At 38.8% G+C, this 18,278-nt stretch overlaps 1 protein-coding gene across 4 annotated transcripts in view; it reads right to left on the reverse strand.

Moving 5' to 3' along the window:
- Positions 1-18,278, reverse strand: part of OSBPL9 (oxysterol binding protein like 9) — a 60,975-nt gene that overhangs the window by 20,883 nt on the left and 21,814 nt on the right. For 3 of the 4 annotated variants that reach the window (XM_065841728.2, XM_065841727.2, XM_071810239.1), the window contains 3 exons: positions 14,998-15,074; positions 4,371-4,466; positions 3,347-3,394 (listed from right to left, as the gene is read on the reverse strand). In XM_065841728.2, the coding sequence (XP_065697800.1) occupies positions 3,347-3,394; positions 4,371-4,466; positions 14,998-15,074 (221 nt within the window). Of the gene's footprint in view, positions 1-3,346; positions 3,395-4,370; positions 4,467-12,235; positions 12,338-14,997; positions 15,075-18,278 lie in introns of those variants that run through there. The other variant, XM_065841729.2, reaches the window with a different exon arrangement.

Genomic DNA, 18,278 nt, shown 5'->3' on the forward strand with positions numbered 1-18,278 from the left:
CAGGCAAGTCAGACAGACTCAGTCCCTGGGAAGACCCTTCTAAAGAGCATCAGCCCTGGTACTCAGGGCAAAGCAACCATCGACACGAAAGTCTCTGTATTTTTAAGAGCAACATGTTATTCTAGAATGATGATGTAAGCAGCCATAAAATAAAGTCTGAACTCTCCCCCTGTAAGATCTTATGCAAACGTACAATAGATAAGACACTACAGAGGAAAAAAACAAAACAAAACAAACAAACAAAAAAAAACAACAACAAAAAACTCAAACAAAAACGTGGATGATACCTAGTGACAATACCACTCAAATTTAGCAGGCTTACAAGAGTGGTTGGTTTGGAGAAGTTAGGAGAACGCTTATATCTCGTCTCATCAGCTGTACAGAACCACATTGTTAGGTATACATGCTGCTGCAATCCTTGTAAATCTATTATTGTCTTTTGTTTAAACTTAGAATAGGCTTGTATTAAAGTAAGCACTAGAGATAAATTAAAAAATACAAAGTTGTAAGGGAAATCAAAGAGATACGTTGAAGATTAAAAACATTACCAATAAAAAATAAAATCAATCTATAATTTACTACTAAAAGTTCTCAAAATTTTCTCTCTTCAACATCCCTACTCTTTGAAAACTGATGAAGATAAAATTTTAATATGATAGTTTCCCTAGTTTTAGGTAATGAATACACATATTTTTGAATGAAACATCAATTTCCTGCAGACTTAGATTTGCAGAATGCAGCCACAAGCTATATCTAATCTAACCAAATCGCAGACTGCTGCTGAAACTAGTCCACCTACTTGCACCTCCGTGACATCTGATTTTTTTATTAAGCCACTGGAGAGCCAATAGAAAGCTAATTTTATTTCACAGAACATTATTTTTGCCTCATTCAACAACCATGTGAGTACAGAGGGATCAGCTCATCCAGCAATGAGAGGCAGCAGGGGCAGCCAGCTCCTGAATCCACGTGCTCAGCCTTGGGTTTACTCCACAAAATGTACTCGTTGTGAACCAAGCTTAAGCAGGTTACGCTTCCCTCCAAAATCTTATTAAGTGATGTCAGCTTTGTTCCAGTCTGCCAAATATACACCTCTTTGCTCTTCTGATATTCTTGAATGCTTATGGTTTTATTCTCCCAGATACGTATGGTCAGGACAGTTTCACAAAACTGCACAGAAAAGTCAACTTCAAGTTCTCACCAATCTCTTGCTAACACTGCAAGAAAGCAAGGCCCTAGTTTGTCTTCACCTTAAAATGCCAGTACCCTCTGATCATACACCTTCTTTTATTTCCAACGTAACGGTATATATGCACTGTACTCCATCAGTAGATTCAGCAAAACCGGTAGCACTGCTAGTTATGGTATGTTTGCAAGACAGTATGAACCAGCTATACACTGCTAGTTGTAGTTCTGCCAGGAGTATCGATGTAACACAGGGAATTAATGATAATCGCAATATTTCTCAGTCTTCAAATTCATCAAGTCTGTATCTGCTCTGTCTTCTTTCGAGTTCAACAGATTACCATGTGTCAGAAAGAACATATGGAAGAGACCTTGAAGAATCTCAGAACACCTATACCATATACCATCACCTTCAAAAGAAAATATTCTGTAAACTAAGAACCAGCTCATCCAATGCTCCGTACGCTTGCAAAAACAGAAGCTCATGTCTTAAATGCCTGGTCATAAACAGTTGCAGAATACAGCACTCAGCTAACTGGGAAGCACGTAACACTCAAATAAACAAATCTTGCTTCCTGAGAGGAACAAACTCTGGGTTGGATGGAAGCATCCTGCAGGTTACACTCAGCTCACAGTCTGATAGCTGAACAAAAACAAAAAGGAAAACTGCTAAATACAGTATCAAAAAACCTCTTAGCTGTTTTAGTACAGGAAGAGACATGATCAAAAAGTGCTTCGCCGAGACTTTTTCATTTTTAATAGAGAATAAATGGAATCTATAGTAATAGCAACCCTCATAAAGATTTAAAAACTGGAGGAAGCTGACCTCTTCTAAACAAGCCTCCTGCTTTCTCTCTAAAGTCAATCTGTCTGCTCCATAGATACCTTGCAGAGATACAGAAAGAAATCAGCACAGCATGAGGAAAGTCTCCAGGGATTAGAAGCACTGTCACAGGGAAAAACAAAGTACTGCCTGATCTGCAAAGTAGCATCTGGAGAAAGGTCAAAATCGAAGGACAACTCTTCCTAGTAAGAAGTATGGAAGGAGAAATAAAAAATCTTCAGATCTTACTCTTTTGGTCAGTTGTCTACAGATTAAACACACTTATACAAAGAACACCAGTACTTCAATTTTAAAAGCTTGTACATGCAAAACAACTCCAGAAAGACCATCACTTGTGAAGTCCTTAAGACATCACATAACACATCAAACAAGATGGATAACACACGAAAGGTCACAGCCATTATAAAGCAGTAAACTAATCACAGAAAGCAAACTGTTTTCAAAACTGAAATCAAACACCGAGAGATCATCAGCTTGTTTTTCACAACTGAAACTGGGGGGAAGGGAACTAGGATGAAGTCCATCACTACTTTATGATGTTGAAATTAATGTGTTTACTGAAAATAAAAGGAACTCCTCAGTAACAAGCCTTTCATAAGGAAACGTTAAATCTCCCGTTCACAGCACACAAATTCGTGTAAAAGGCAGCACGCTAGTTTCTGCCAAAGCCACATCATCGAAGGTACGTGCCAGCCTTTCTTAAGCACAGAGACTCAGCTCTGACCTAAAAACTTGACTTGGAAATGAAATAGGAGGGGGTGCAAAAAAACCCCACAACACTTAAACGAATTACAACCTCGCTAAAAAAGTAGTGCTCCCCACACAGTAAGTTACATTTCTGACATCCTTGCCTAAGGTGGATGAATTACGATATTCTCAGACTTCCAACATTCAGCATGCCGGTCACAGAACTACTCACGATGCAGATTTGATCATGTGAAATACATGATTCTTAGTATTATTTTTTCCCTTCAGAATACCTTTGCTATTCCTGCAAACATTAAACACTCATCCTTGTTAAATATTAAAAAAATATAAAACTTCAGTTAAAAATGCTTTTGACAGTTGGATGACAGAGGAGTAATTTCCTGCAAACTGAAACCTTTTTTAATGTTACAACATCCAGTATTACTAAAAATACCGTTTGCAACCTATTCACAACACAAATAATGTAATTAGTTATTCAAATTGCTTTAACTGATTTTGACAACTTGATGAATTTCAACTGTACTTTAAATCTCTATAGACTATAGCAATTGATGCACAAAGCCATCCAATTAAGCAAAATAAGCAATATTTAAGACAAAATGTACTTGCTTTTCTCTGTTCATCGTCTTTGCAGTTCTGGAGTTTTTCATCGAAGAGCTAAAAGAAAGAGATACTTGTGAAAATACTGGAAGTGTATTTTTTCAAATATTATCAGCTAGAAACACCAAATTTTCAAGCCCAAAAGCATTTAATAAGACTGTAATCTTGGTCTCTGTCCATCCTCAGATTCACTCTTCTTTCATTATTAATTCCTATACCTTGTGCACTCAGCCTGAAATCACAATTTGAAGGTGTAAAGACTTAAATACCTTCAGTGAAGTGTGGTAGATGGTTCTGGAGCTGGAGACAAGGGTAACTCCTGATCAAGTCTTTGCAGCTTAGCTTTAAATTTTGGCTCTTTTGCCTACCTCTATTTGTGTTGATATGCTCTTCCCCCTCTCTGCAACTGATTTTTTGCTGAATATCCTCCATGCAATACTTGCCCATTATATCAGAATTAAAAAAAAAAAAAAAAAAAAAAAATCCAAACGAGCAGAACTGAAGCAATCTGAACAGCAATTTTAACCTGCTGAGTCATAGGAAAAGTGTCCTAACCAGCAGCAAAAACTGTTCTTCTCAATAATGTGAGTACTGAGAGATGTAACCTCATCATGCCTCACCTTCCCATCTACTCTTAAAATACACGTACAAAGTGCAAAAGAACTGTATTTGTACAAACTTCCTACAGAATGTTTTCACTCAAGGACAAAGAGCAGATTATCTATCACTACTGCAACAACGTCTGAAACTATCTGCAACTGTAGTTACATATTACTTGACAAAATTTTCAAGATAATTTGTAAAATACCATGAGCAAGACAATGACTTAATTACGTTTTAAAATTAAACTTAAGTTATCTGTGCCATTTACATGCCATTTACAAGCTACACATGCAATAGAATGTTTCAGTCATCGTAAACCATTTTATAGAATCTGTTTGAGTTCTGTTGAGCTTCCTTTCAGCCAGACCTTGAAGTCCACGCTGACAAGCTGACTTTCAAAACAGTAAATACACCAGTTAAGTTACCATACCTTCAACTGGTCTATCAAGATCTGTAAGTAAGCATCAGCCTCCGTGAGTTTTTTGTCAAAATCATGAACGCTGGGAACAAATCCTGAATCCACACCCTAGATAAAAACAAATAAATAACATTCAAATATCTAATTAGAGTATCAGAGGAGGAAAAAAGGTAACAAAAATATGGTTTTGCTTGTCAACTGACTGATAAAATGCTGCCTTGGCTCTCACCCTGTGATGTGCAAACACACGCACACAGCTGAACGCATTTGTCTTTTCTTTGCAGCTAAATCAGTAACAGTAAATTGCTACACATTTTCAGTGGGGGTATAATCATCGCACACGAGTATTTCATTACTTGTAATTGAACAAATCCCCTTAAATTACACTAATTAAAGTCTCTTTGGAAAATATAAAGGAGAACTCAAGTTTTTTCTGAAGACTGTCTTGCAATTCCATGTTCTTACATTTCGGTTAAGAAGACAAAACTATACTCCGTTGGATGACTGTTCACACTTCAAACCATGTTGATCAATGCACAGCTTCCTAGCTGAGAACTGAACTAACAAGTACTAAATCTCTTCATAAATATGGACATACCTTTGAGCTGAAAAATTCAAAATTCTTATTCATGGTTGCCCTAGTTCCTTTACAGCTATAGTGATTTGCATCCTTGTCACTATAGTTGATATCTTACATTTTGTTGCATGTATGCCAACAAGGACAAAGTATCAGTGCCACGAAAATGACTACTTTTATATTTTGTTGCTTGCAAATTTGCTTCCCTTAGTAATGTAAGACTCAAAGCATGCTTCTGCATATAACATAATCCCTACCTTTAAACTGATAAAGTACGTATTAAAGACCTGAACAAACTCCCACTAGGTTACCACATCTTTAGTTACAGGAAAGTAAAGAGAAAGGATTCTTCAAAATTGATTATTTCTGACTTCATGCACATATGTTATGTAAATACAATTCAGGTTTATTTATATAACAACTTTAATGTAAGCAGAACTGCAAAACAAATACTGAAGCACTCCCAGCCTAAAAAAAATAGTAGAACGCAAGTTCAATATGCAAGTGGAAAAAAACCCATAAAGCACAAAGAAGCAAACATCAGTTACAGGAGAAACATAATCCTGAGAATATCACAGCAGCGACAAGACTTTCCTATGAGCCTAAATACTTCCAGCTGCATTCACACTGGTCTAAAATATGGTGTCTTCACTTCAAACTCTTACAAAACCATCAGCTGTGCTGTTCTGACTGCTGAGAATCTCAAGAGCCTGAATGTGTAAAGATCAGCCAGTGGGAAAAGTCATTTTCTATGGGGGAAGATGAGCAATCCATATTTATAAAATGTCATATTTAGCATAATGTTTTCTTTGACATAGTTTATTTTGTCAGCACAGATAGTTTCTTTTATTTTTTGTATGATAATGGGCCATCGTTTTAAGAACTTTATTGATGGCTCTTCAGAGCCGTGAACACTTGTGTGCAATAGAGGAATGACTTGCTCTTACTTTACTCATGTCTGTCAAGCTGTATGCACAGTATCGTGCACACCCTAAAACTAAAAGCCATCTACTGACTGGAGAAGATATTATTCTTTATTCATTTGCCAAATCTGAAACTACACTGCCTAATAACACCCAGATCTTGACAAGAGTTCTACATGAGTAAATCTATCCATACAGACTAGTTTGTAAACCTTTAGCCCACAGTAGACAGTCCACACCAGACAAATTTAGAAATAGTGTTTAGAAACAAGGAGGAGGAAGGCGAAGAGAAGAAACCAACCATTTTGACTAGGCCAAGAAATTAAGAAAAGACAAAAAGTACCCAGTGTAAAAAAGTTATCAAAAAGAAACTAACAGGCAGAAAGAAGAGTCCTCTCAATCAAGAAACTTTTGACACTCCCTTAAACTAGTGAAGTTTAAATTACACTCAAACTAGATATGAAGATTTATTAAATTACTATTCCATTTCCTTGTTGAAAACAGAATTGTCTGTACAGAGTGCAGCCAACACTACCACTTGAGCAAATGGTCTGGCATGTCCAGTTAAAAAACTCTGGAGGTCAGGTTTCACATATCAAAACTGCATGAACTATGCAGAAAATTTCTGCTGAGGATACTGTATGCAGAAATATATTTTACGGTGGAAGTTATATGTACAATGCATCAAAATACTGATTTTTATTTCAGTCATCAGTCTCTGACTACTAATATGTAACAATCTGGTATTTTTAGTGGTGGCTTAAAGATAAAGAGCCATTCTTAAATTTCAGCCTCTTCGCACTAACAGAAAAGCTGATTAAAACATTTAGTGTTATAACTGAGCAGACATCAACATAAAACAGAGTCAAAACTGGGACCTAAGTTCTATTATAAAGTCAAAACTTCAATCAATATAAAGAGAAAGCCATACACCCAAGTATAGTGCCAAACTGACAGAGCACAAAAATAATTTTGAAAAGAAACACAGGTACTTAAAGCCGTAGCACTTCACTAGTTTGCTCTTGGTTTGTATAAAGACAGTTTAGATGAAATTTGATAAGCTACTGAGCAAATTTACTTAGTCTGTATTATATGAGATTAGGTTAATAATTTTAATTTCTCACATCATTTTAAAATTGAAAACCAGAAGATAACTGTAAATTTAAAAACATCGAGATTAACAGCAGAACAGAGAAAAAGCACTGTATAAATAGAAAACAACAAATATTTCAAACCCAGAATTAATTTAGAAACAACAGATATACAAAACACAGATTTACATTTTAAAAAAATCCTTATTTCTTCATTATGTGGTCACCCAAAGACACAATAGAGGAAAAAAGGGGACCCTTCCTCTTTCTTCCCTCCCCTGCCATGTAAGAAATGAGGTTTCAAAAGAAAGGGCTGAGCAGAGTCAATGGAATGGCATTTAACAGCTTGTTAAACATGTAAATTAGGAAACTCTACATCTGAACTACCAATGAAATTTTTACCAGGAACTTGTATTACATGCTGCTCACCTATTCAGGGGCTGATAAAAGAGGTTGCCTGCAGATATTGTTGAACGTCCACCCTCCGAGGGCAGAGTTCAAAACTCAACTGTGTTTGAGCCCAGACAGCCTGGTCTAACATAGAAGTTGGTCTCACAACGAGAAGGTGCTCAGACCAGGTGACTTCCAGAGGTCTCCTCCAGCTGAAGATACGCTGCGATTCTAAAATAAGTATCTTCAACTTACCAAAAATAACAAGAACCCAGACTATTTTAGATCTTCAGAAATACATTGATTCTATCCTACTGTCAGTACCAGTCCAAAGTAATATAACCTGGTTATCCGTTGAATAACCAGAACTATTGGTAAGTGCACTTCATTTCCCTCATAGAACAACTACTCTGTGTTCATGCAGATTTTAAGGAATTATCAGATGAAATATCTGCAGAAGCAAAAAATTTATAGAACTTCTAGTCTGCCCACCACCTCTCAAAACAATACATTCAGTATCTGACTCCTCCTCACAAAGAAACCCATATTTGATAACAGCTCTAGAGAAAAGAGAGAAAAGTAACACAGCATTCTTTCCCTCACACCTTCCTCCCTTCTACAACTTCTGGAACGTTCCCTTCAGGATGTCCTGCAAAATTATTCCCTTTGTACACAACCCTATTTTTGGAGAGATTAAACAGGAGGGTGACAAAACATACACCAATTAAAAATACATCTTATGAGCCTTATTTCCATTACAGAACTTCTAGCACTAAGGGAGTTTCTATGTTTTTTACTTGTCCTCCAAATTAGAAGTTACGCATATCACTAATGCATTTGTATTTAAAACTTGTCCATGCTGAGAAGTAATTCCAGCCTAATTTAAACTAGTTCTTTCAAACTAGGATGGGATGAAGAGATTGCATCATCCTTGGAAGAAACATACCAGAAAAAAATTCAAATTTATTTCTCAAATAAAAGCATTACAACAATGACCTCTGTGGAGAAGGAAGAGTAATGAAGGCAGGGAAACAAAGAACAAGGTAGAGACAACAGGAAAGACTTGACAAGAGCTGTTCATGTAGAATCTCTTTACTGGGCGATGAAAAGAGAAAGCTGTTATCTTTTTGAAGATACTTATGCTGTATTCTCCATCTAATTAGGATTCCAAGTCCAACCAAAAAAATCTTGTGGAAGTTAGTTTAAAGAAGTGAATAGGAGTGTTTTTGCTCCATCTACAATACCTCTCCAGAACATATGCCCTCCCTACAGCATGTTTGATTCTATCCAGTAGGACATGGCCTGGAAGAACCACTGACAGAAAACTAGAGTAAAACAACAAATAGACCAGTAAGAGACTAAACAATGGCACCATCTTGTCTTTTTATTTGTGGCTAAGACAACCGTATTTTTTCCTCTGCTAGATTTTTAAGCAATATTCAAAGCTCAAAATGTAAATGTCTCAATTTTAAAAACAAATGTATGACTTTCTGCAAGGCCTTCCAAACAGTCAGAATACTGCACTTCAGGGGTGGAGGGGAAGTATTTCTGCTTTGTGAAACACAAAATGCTTAGCAAAGACTGTGTAGCTACAGATATTATCAGGTCTTCTAGGAAAATAGAGTTCAAAAACCAGAAGGATTTACACACAGATGTAAAATCCTGTGTTTAAAGCACAGGTTACAATTCTGAAACCTCACAAATACTAAGTATATCCTAGACTCTCATCCATTTACCTACATAATATATTATGGGTGTAGATAAGGCACATGCACTAAGGTGCTTATTCCCTATCATAGTTACTTTGTTAGCAAAACCTGGAAAAGGGCAGCATGTCTAATAACTCTATGTCCTTCCACCAGCACCTGAAACACATCTAGCTTGGATATACACTTAATCCAAAAGAACCTCATCACAAACAGTGTTGGAAAGCCAGTGAGTAACAATATAATATACTTATGAGAAACTTATAAGAAAGTTTTACTCTCTCTCGCTGGCAGCTTTAGAAAGGTCACCAAAATCCTGGTTAATGTGATACTATGTGAACTGCTGCTAGCAACAGTTTCACAAACACTTTACACAGGCACAAGGGAACCACAAACAAAGCAGTTCCCCTGTTGTTCATTCTCACCCTTACTCTGCTCTTTGAGTCAGCATAAACATTTACCTTGCCAAATAATCAACTCAATGTGGAAACTAATCCAGGTTAAAACTAAACTTGGACAGGGAGGGCAGCAGGAAAAGTAGTTTCAATTTGTGCCAGTTCTGAATCCAGTTCCAAATTCAGCTACTCTTGCGGCACTGTTGCTTCCCTTTCGCTAGGAGAAAGAAGTGAGATGTGACTCCGGCCAGCAGCGGTACCAGCTCTTCAGTGCTGGTGAAACCGACGTGTAACTCAGTATTTAAGCCATTGTATCACTCTTCACAGCAACCATCTCAGATCCACTTAGAATGCAGTTTTCTCACTCTAATATTTGCTACTTAGGAAGTAAACATCTTGTTTAAATTATGGAGATATCAAGCTACAGAGCTTTTATTATTATTATTATTTTATTTTATTTCACTTTTATGGTGGTAAGAAACAGCCCAGCTTTGTACTGACAGTCATTTCAGTTCCTGTGTCTCTACACTGAGTCTACTTAGAAGCTGAAATATTTTGGGGCATTACCTGAAGAACTTTCATAAGTTTGAGCAAGAAATCCTTCATAGCTTACAAGTATTTAAAAACTCTCTATTATGCATTATCACTGTCTTATCTACTCAGAAAGCACAAAAGACATCTTATTTGTAGAATACAAAAGTTTCAGCTTTGTATGTATGTATCTATTTATTAGATAAAGTAGGTAGGTAGTTATCTTTTACACAGTTCCCAACAGCCTCTTTAGTCACCACTTTAAGACGCCAACATGCTCTAGCAGCACTAGAATGGCAGAAGGGAAAAGTCCATTATTCCAAGACATGGGATGTAAGGCAAGAATGTGTGTGAAAGCTTTCTCTAACAGGGGGAGGGAGGGGGAGCAAAGCTTATCCCTTCAGTTCAGGGTGAGCATGACTCCTATAGACAAGACCCTAACACTACCAGAATACAGGCACATGTCCAGGCATCTAGAATTTTAAAATTTATTCTTTTACTTAATTCCTTTAAGGCCTGAGAACAGTATACTTACAGGGGCTTTTTAGGTAGATTCATATTTTAACAGTGGTCTTGCACTTTTCAGATCAAAAACTAAAGTTACTGTGTTGCTGTTGACCTAAAAGAGATGAGTTATCTTTGGGTGGTGTGAGAATTTCAGAGCCAGAAAGTACATGTAGCATCAAGGTGCCACTTGAAAGACAGATGAGTAAAGCACGACACTTATCCCAAAGAAGACTAGAAGCACTTCCTCTCTGAATGGGATTGCTGGTGGACATAAGATGCTGCTGAGGAACAAAAGGAAACTTGAGATAAGTTATCACCCTCCTACCTCTGCCCAGACAAACAAGAAACCTAAGCCACAATTAACCCTCACCCCATGCACACCACCCTTCCCCTTATCTCTTGTGGGTATGAGGCAACTGATGTGCTGCCACTGATCTGGGAATGCCACAACATCATCTTGGGAGCGGTAGGGGGATAAACACTGGTGGGTTCAGAACAGTACTTCCAATACTACCACACCATCTACTGTTCACGGACTTTTCAACAGACAAAGCTAATACCAGAACTAGGCATGTTTTTAGTAATGTCTTTGACATAAGAACATACAAAAACACAGCAAGCAGAATAACAGATTTCAGTTTCAACGTTTGGAGAAATGAGATTACAAGTGTTTCATTCAATATAACATTACTAATTGTCAGCCCTCTGGACAGCTGGGACCCCTTTACTCATTCTATATATTTGTGACTCAGTCTTCCTCAGTTCCTTGACTGTAGCTCATTCTTGCAAGGTTAGGTTGCAGGGGGGAGAGAGGAAGTGTGTGTGATTATTTTTAACCATTTCAAAAACACTTCCATTATAAAGACTGAAGGACAACACAGTAGGACATCTAGGTAAAAATAAAATTAGCAAGACTAATCAGACTACAGAACACCCAGACATCACTTAACCTCTCCACCCTGCATTAATCCTTTCTGATTTGATTCACACAATACACAAACTATCTAGGTTTCAGTGCACTTTCTTGCATCTAACAGACGTGCTTGACACCATGAAGAAAACTTAATCAAATCCTGACTTGCCAACTTGAACATTCCAGTAACAGAACAGGTAGACTGAAAGTGGAATGAAAATCTGAAAAGATACTCAGAAAAGATATATCATTTTGGACAAAACAGATGCACAAAGGTTTTATATGACAGATAACCACATGTTTCTGTTTGTCTCAGAAACTAAGAACCTAAGAAAATACCCTTACAGAAAATAATCTCTGCTACCGCACTCAAGCCCCCACCCATAGCCGTTGAGCCAATAATCCTCACAAAGAACCATTTGACTTTATCGTCCAAATGGAAAGGAAAGCAAAAGAACATCAAGTGCATGAAGTGGCGTTTTGTCTTTAAATGTTAACTGAAGTCACGGCGTGTTTGTATACAACGGGCTCTTGTGAGCGGACGCGAACCTCTCTCCAGGCACGCACAACCCACGGCGCTCCGGCGGGCATCCCAAGCCATACCCGGAGGGGACCCAAAGCCACCCCGTGCCCGCCTTCCCCGCAGAGCCCCCGCTCCCCGTGGCTACCCCAAGCGCCCTCCCAGGCAGGGCAGAGCAGCGGCCGGAGCCGCTCGGCCGCCGCGGGGAGGAGGGAGCGCTCGGCTTCCAGTCAGGGAGGCGCCGCGGGGCTGCGGACCTGCCCCGGAGGGGACACTTGGCGGCCCTGCCACCTGCTCCCCCGCCCTTCCCGTCCCCGTACTCACACCGGCCATTGCTCCGCGCGGGGCGGCGAGGCGTGCGGAGCGGCGGGGCTGGCTGCCCGCCCGCTGGGACCCGACAGCACCGCCCCCGGCGGGGGGAGCGGCGGGGCGGAGAAGGGAAGGGAACGGCTCGCATCACGAATAAGGCGGCTGCCAATTGGCGAGCGGGCGGGGCGCGTCTCTCCCTCCAGAGAATGGCGGTCACGGCACGGGGACAGCCCGGGAGCGGGGCGGGCAGCCACACGGAGGCCGCGGCGGGCTCAGGGCCGCGCGTCTCCTCGCCGACACAAAAGCCCCTGGAAAGCCTGGCGGGCGGCGCTGCGCTCTGAGCCGGCCCGGGCTCACTCCGCGGCGGAGTGGAGAGCACGATCGGAACGCCCAGCGGGACCCGGCCGCTATCGGGACGCACTGGGAGGGTTCTACTCAGAGAGACACCCGGCCCTGCGAGCAGCCTCTGTCACTTCAGCCCGGGCTCCACAGAATCATAGAATCATTTTGGTTGGAAGAGACCCTCAGGATCATCGAGTCCAACCATAACCTAACTCTGACACTAAAACCATGTCCCTACGAGCCTCATCTACATGTCTTTTAAACCTCTCCAGGGATGGTGACTCCACCACAGCCTGGGCAGCCTGTCCTTGCGCTTCACAACCCTTTCTGTGAACAAATGTTTCCTAATACCCAATCTGAACCTTTCCTGGTGCAACTTGAGGCCACTTCCTCTTGTCTTATGACTTGCTACTTGGGAGAAGAGCCCAACACCCTCCATTCTATAACCTCCTTTCAGGCAGTTGTAGAGAGCTTGTTCTCTGCCTGCACATCCCACTCGGGAGGCATGAACGCCCAGTAACTGAGACCTTTCTCCCTAATACATGAAAAGATATTTTGCAAGTAGGTACAGTCTTGTTTCATTCTTAAATCAGTGTCTGCTCAGCAGCTCACGTTAATGAAGATGGTGAGCCTTAACAGTTCCTAAACTGGGGTGTAAGTGAACAATATTCCAGCTATTCTAAAAATAAGGGGCCTCAGAAACAAAAGGGGTTACATGAATGGCACATTGGAGAAGGCTCTTGAAACTGAATGGTGAACACACAGTAGTGGCCCACAGGTGTTATGCTCCATGATGAACATATTTAAGAGGGACAGGCATATGTTTCTTAGTAATCAGTTCCAGATTTTTAACTATTCCCTCAAACATCTCTATAAAAATTACTAACTTAGGCATCTTAATTTAAATATGCCTTACTTATTTGAACGAACTCCTGGAATGTGAATGGGGTATGTAAAGGGAAACAGTTCCACTAGTAACTGCAATCATGAAATCTGCATCTGCCAGTAAAACTAACATCACAATTTCTAGAGAGTGTGGAAGTGTACATTTTGATAAAAATGTAGTATATTCTCATGTTTCCTTTCTGTACTCTGTATCTCGATGCCAGGAAAACTCTCCCAGGTGGAGAAAACTGCAGAGATTCCTTTTATTTAATTTCAGCCCCTCAACAGAACTGCTTACATTAACATATTCACTTTTCTCCCCAAGCTGAGGATGGGGAAAGAGGAATCCCTTGGAAGGCACCTCAGCCCTTCTAAGTCTAGGACATCTCTGTCTCCTCACACCCACCGCAGAACAGAGTTCTTCAATCTGTGGTCAGCTACTGTGTCCAGATGGAGAGATTACTTCTAAAATATCCCTGACATGTTACCAGGGATATAAAGCTGATTGTCAAACCTGAAGTTTTATCCAGGGATCTGCTATCCACTAGAAAATTTGTAGTGGTCTTCAATGAGTCAAAAAAGGTTGAAACCCACCATTTAACAGGAAATTAAGGTAAACTGAGATAGTGCAAATGCCTAAAGTTGGACAGGATAAATTCAGGCTTGTTCTAACTCTTTAGAATGGGGAAATGTCATCTAAATCAATCTTTGTAAGTCACTTTTCTTCCTGTGATATTAGGGACTTTAATGTATCTTTCTTTATACAGTGTCAATCATTGATACACCCTATTTTCTTGCTGTGCTCCAAAAATCTATGAAAGTTTTATTCAACGCAAATAATGAACATCTGTTTTAAGATTTCAGCAGTGTCATCAGACACCTTTGTGGCACAAACCAAGTATGCGAAAATCTCTTTCATAAAGAGCTTGAGTTCCTCTCCAAGGCAAAAGTAAAGTATTAGCAAGCTTATATACATGTCCAGGTCTAGAACATTGCCAGGAACTGATCTTAGATAACTAGTGTTAAGAACCATTCTCAGTCCAACCATCAGTTTTCAGAACCAGAAAACTACCAATATCCATCTTGCACAGTGGATTCAAACATAAGTTGTTTATCATTTCTGTCATCCAGAAAGAGGTCCAATGCTGCCATCCCATTTTAATTTCAAAATTAGGTGGTGTACAAGCACACCACAGGTTTCCAGATGTCTCATTCTGCTTGACCCAAAAAGGACTACCAGTTTAACAAAAAAACCCAAACCAACCCAAAAACTAAATGTGCAGCAATCAGTCTGGAACCACCAAATAAAAAGATGAGTTAATAAAAAGACATCATATACTGACTTTTCATGATAAGACAAGAAAATAGTAACAGAAAGACTCAAACCTACTCTCAGGTACCTATACTGATGTCATACTGTGTCTGACAGCACAGGCCACACAACCACCAGATGTTACATAAGGTATCTTTGATACTAGCATTCATGTTGTTGCATTTCATTGCTTTGAAAAAAGAAAGTAAAACAAGTTAAAAGTGAAAGTGAAGCTTGCCTGAAGCTGGAGGGTATGGCGGAGAATGGTGTCCTCTAAAGCATGAATCCACTTCTCTCTCTCATCTGCATCTCGAGCTGAAAAAGCAAACAAAATATATTGTTAAATTATATGTAGTATACTAAAAGCCATAAGCAAACGGATCTGATGTCCTCACTAAATATGGAAATTAAACCATGCTGTCTTTGTTAAGTCACCAATTACATAATTCTACAGTTGTCTTAATATCCTGTTTATTTTTCTGTGCTCTTACAGCTCTGTAACATTATTGTGATAATCTACTCTATGGTACAGGAGAGATGTTTTAAATAATCATGCATGCAAAAAGCTTTTGTGCTTTGACAGAAATTTTCTTCTACTAATGCCTCAGTAGCATTTATGTCAAATAAAAAAACCTAACTATAAATACAATAATATGATAAATATAATAAGAGACTTGCATTATTGCTATTTATCTGTCCCTTGTCCGTCTTCAGGGGCACACATGAGCAGAATGTTTACACAGACATTCCTCAATTCATTAAGTCATTTTTAAATTTGCTTAGTTACAAGAAGCTGTTCAACCTGTAATAAATTATCCAGCAACTCTACCTCAGTCTGGACACAGTAACTTTGAATAAGTTAGCCTTTCAGGTATGGATTCATAAAACACCACAAACACCAACTCAAACCAGTTACCAGTGTGAATAATGAAGCACAAAGAATAATCTAAAATATATCACAAACATTTTTTAAACTCAAGACAACCCTACTCTAAAACTGAATAGAACCTGAATCATATGTTAATGACAATACACACAATAATATTTTCATACTTCTGCACCAGACCACCATACAGTTTTAATTAAGAGTCCAAGTCAGGAAGCAATGACAAAAGAAGATGATTATGCTCCTCTGTTGCAGACAGTGATAGTTAAGACAGCAATATATTAAGTGAGGATTAAAGGAGGCAGTGGATGGGTTCAGGACTGGGGGGACAAGGAAGAGAGGAGGAGCTGGAGAATGAGGATGAAGAACAGATCAAAACAGACTCAGAATTATCAGAGCTTTTCTTTTTTTTTTTTTTTCTTCTTGACCCAATATTGCTTTTCTTCCCCTGTACCCCCATACAGACACACCACCTTTATTTGCTAGTTCGAAAGAGTTTCTTTGCTGTGCTCTAAGAGTGTTTAGAAAACATAGGAGCAGAGTCAGTGGACTCCAGGTAGAGAAAGAAGAGAAAAATCCACAAATGTTAAATAGACTGTAAACAAACTGGCCCATGTACAGATTTAGAATAGTTATTGACAATTGTTTCTATTTCCTTATTTAAGTGGAAGGTATTTAAAAGAAACAGGAAGCCTGCTAAAAGCAAGGAAAGCGTAAGTGAGGTGGTACCTATTATGAATCAGAGAACTAAGATTCCTATCTAACTTATTTGTTATGGAGTTCAGAGGAAATATCTCTAAGTTATTATACTGAAATGTACTCTCCAGCCTCAAAATGCTTTGTTTCTAGTGTTCCCTTTCTTACCCTTATGTTTCCAATGCTTTTATTCTTTGAATTCTGTAGCTTAAATCCATTTGTACTCAAAACCACCATAGGTCTTCCAAATATGGTAAATAAACCCTTCTTTAGGAAGTTATTTATTACTTTTTCACACATCCATTCCTACAAAGGATATTTCATTGGCCAGAGGAAGGGATGAGGGAAGGAGAATCACAACTCCACAGAAGAATCTCTCTTATGGTCCCTTGCCTTTAGAAGGAAGCTGTAGATTTTTCTAGACTCACGAGAGAGAACCCCATCAATATCCAGATTAACATATTGCATTGTTTATTTCAGTATATATACACCAATTATTTCAAATTAACAAAGCCATCAGGAAAGAATTGACTACTCATATGTTTGTGAGAAATATGTAAGAATGTCTTTTTTAATAAAGAAATTTGCCTCAAGTCTAACAGATGAGGTGGCCTCACATAGCGGGGCAAAACTTCCATTACACGCAAGTCTAGTTTGAAATCTAGCTCTTTTTTAAATACATATTTTCTCAGATACTACAAGTCAATCCCTATTCATTTTTCTTTTAAAACAGTAAAGTGTGATCAATCACCACAGGTATTCTGGTAATACCATAAATCTGTACAAATAAAAACTAGACATAAGGGAAAGTGACTACTTAAAGGGCTCTCATATGCACATAGAAGTCCAGAGGAAGAAGTTAAAGTACTTAAATGTTACTTGGAACAGCAGGTAAACAACTTTCCTGCAGAACTGCAGCAACTATTAAAAAGTCAGACTTTGCCATCTGTAATACTCTCAAAAAATTCATTAGAAAGAATTTCTAACTTAACAGGGGGTCTTCCTACTAGTTCTCTATATTTTAATTGAAAAACTGAACAAGTAGGTGCTGAGGACAAGTTTATAATCATAATTTTTCTTTTCATATTGTGTACCCACATGTACACACAAACACCCTGTTCCTCCCCCCCCCCCCCCCCCCCCGGCAACGCATAGCTTACACTTTAACACTATTTCAATTACTGTATTAGTCAATTAGAATCAGGTATATTTTCCTCTGGCAGTAATTTTAATGCTTATTAGCTTCTTTGGTTCCGCTTACCAAGAACAGGCCCCTTTGCCTAGTCCTGACAGACATACTAATCAAGCTTATGCTGCTTACACCAGTCACCACTGAATGGTAAACATATAAAGTTACCTGTGTCAATAATCTATCAGTTCTTCAAATGTGTTAATACTTCAACTTTTCAAATGTGTGTTCAAAGTGGCAGTGGTGAACATATTTCAATTGTGTCAGGTTTCTTGGATTTGTTCTCTGTTTTTCTGTGGTTTTTTGTAGGTGTGGTGAGGTTTTTTGTTTGGTTGGTTGTTTTTTGTTTTGTTTTTGTTTGTTTTCTTTTAATCAACCATCTCCCAGGCCCAAATAACATCTTACTAGGAAGCTGGGATACAAGTCACTGAGGAGCTAGTAAGTAATTCATGGGATACAAAAATTCCATGTTCAAGATTTTTTTAGTTTATTTAAACTAAAAAAGAAACAATTAAGCTGCAGAGCAGTGAATTAATCCTTGTCTTGCAACAGACTTCCTGTGACCTTCCATACTGCCAGCAAAAAGAGGTCACTGTATTAGTTAAACACTGCTCTCAATCTACAGAAGCCCATTAATAAAGGTTATCACATCAAGACTTGTTTGTGAAGCAGGAACAGAACAGAGGAGGCTTACAGCAACAGGGGAGACCTACAAACAAGCCAACCAGTACGGTTCAAAAACTAAATT

Source organism: Patagioenas fasciata, chromosome 6 (assembly GCF_037038585.1).
Source record: "Patagioenas fasciata isolate bPatFas1 chromosome 6, bPatFas1.hap1, whole genome shotgun sequence".
NCBI classification, from domain to species: domain Eukaryota; kingdom Metazoa; phylum Chordata; class Aves; order Columbiformes; family Columbidae; genus Patagioenas; species Patagioenas fasciata.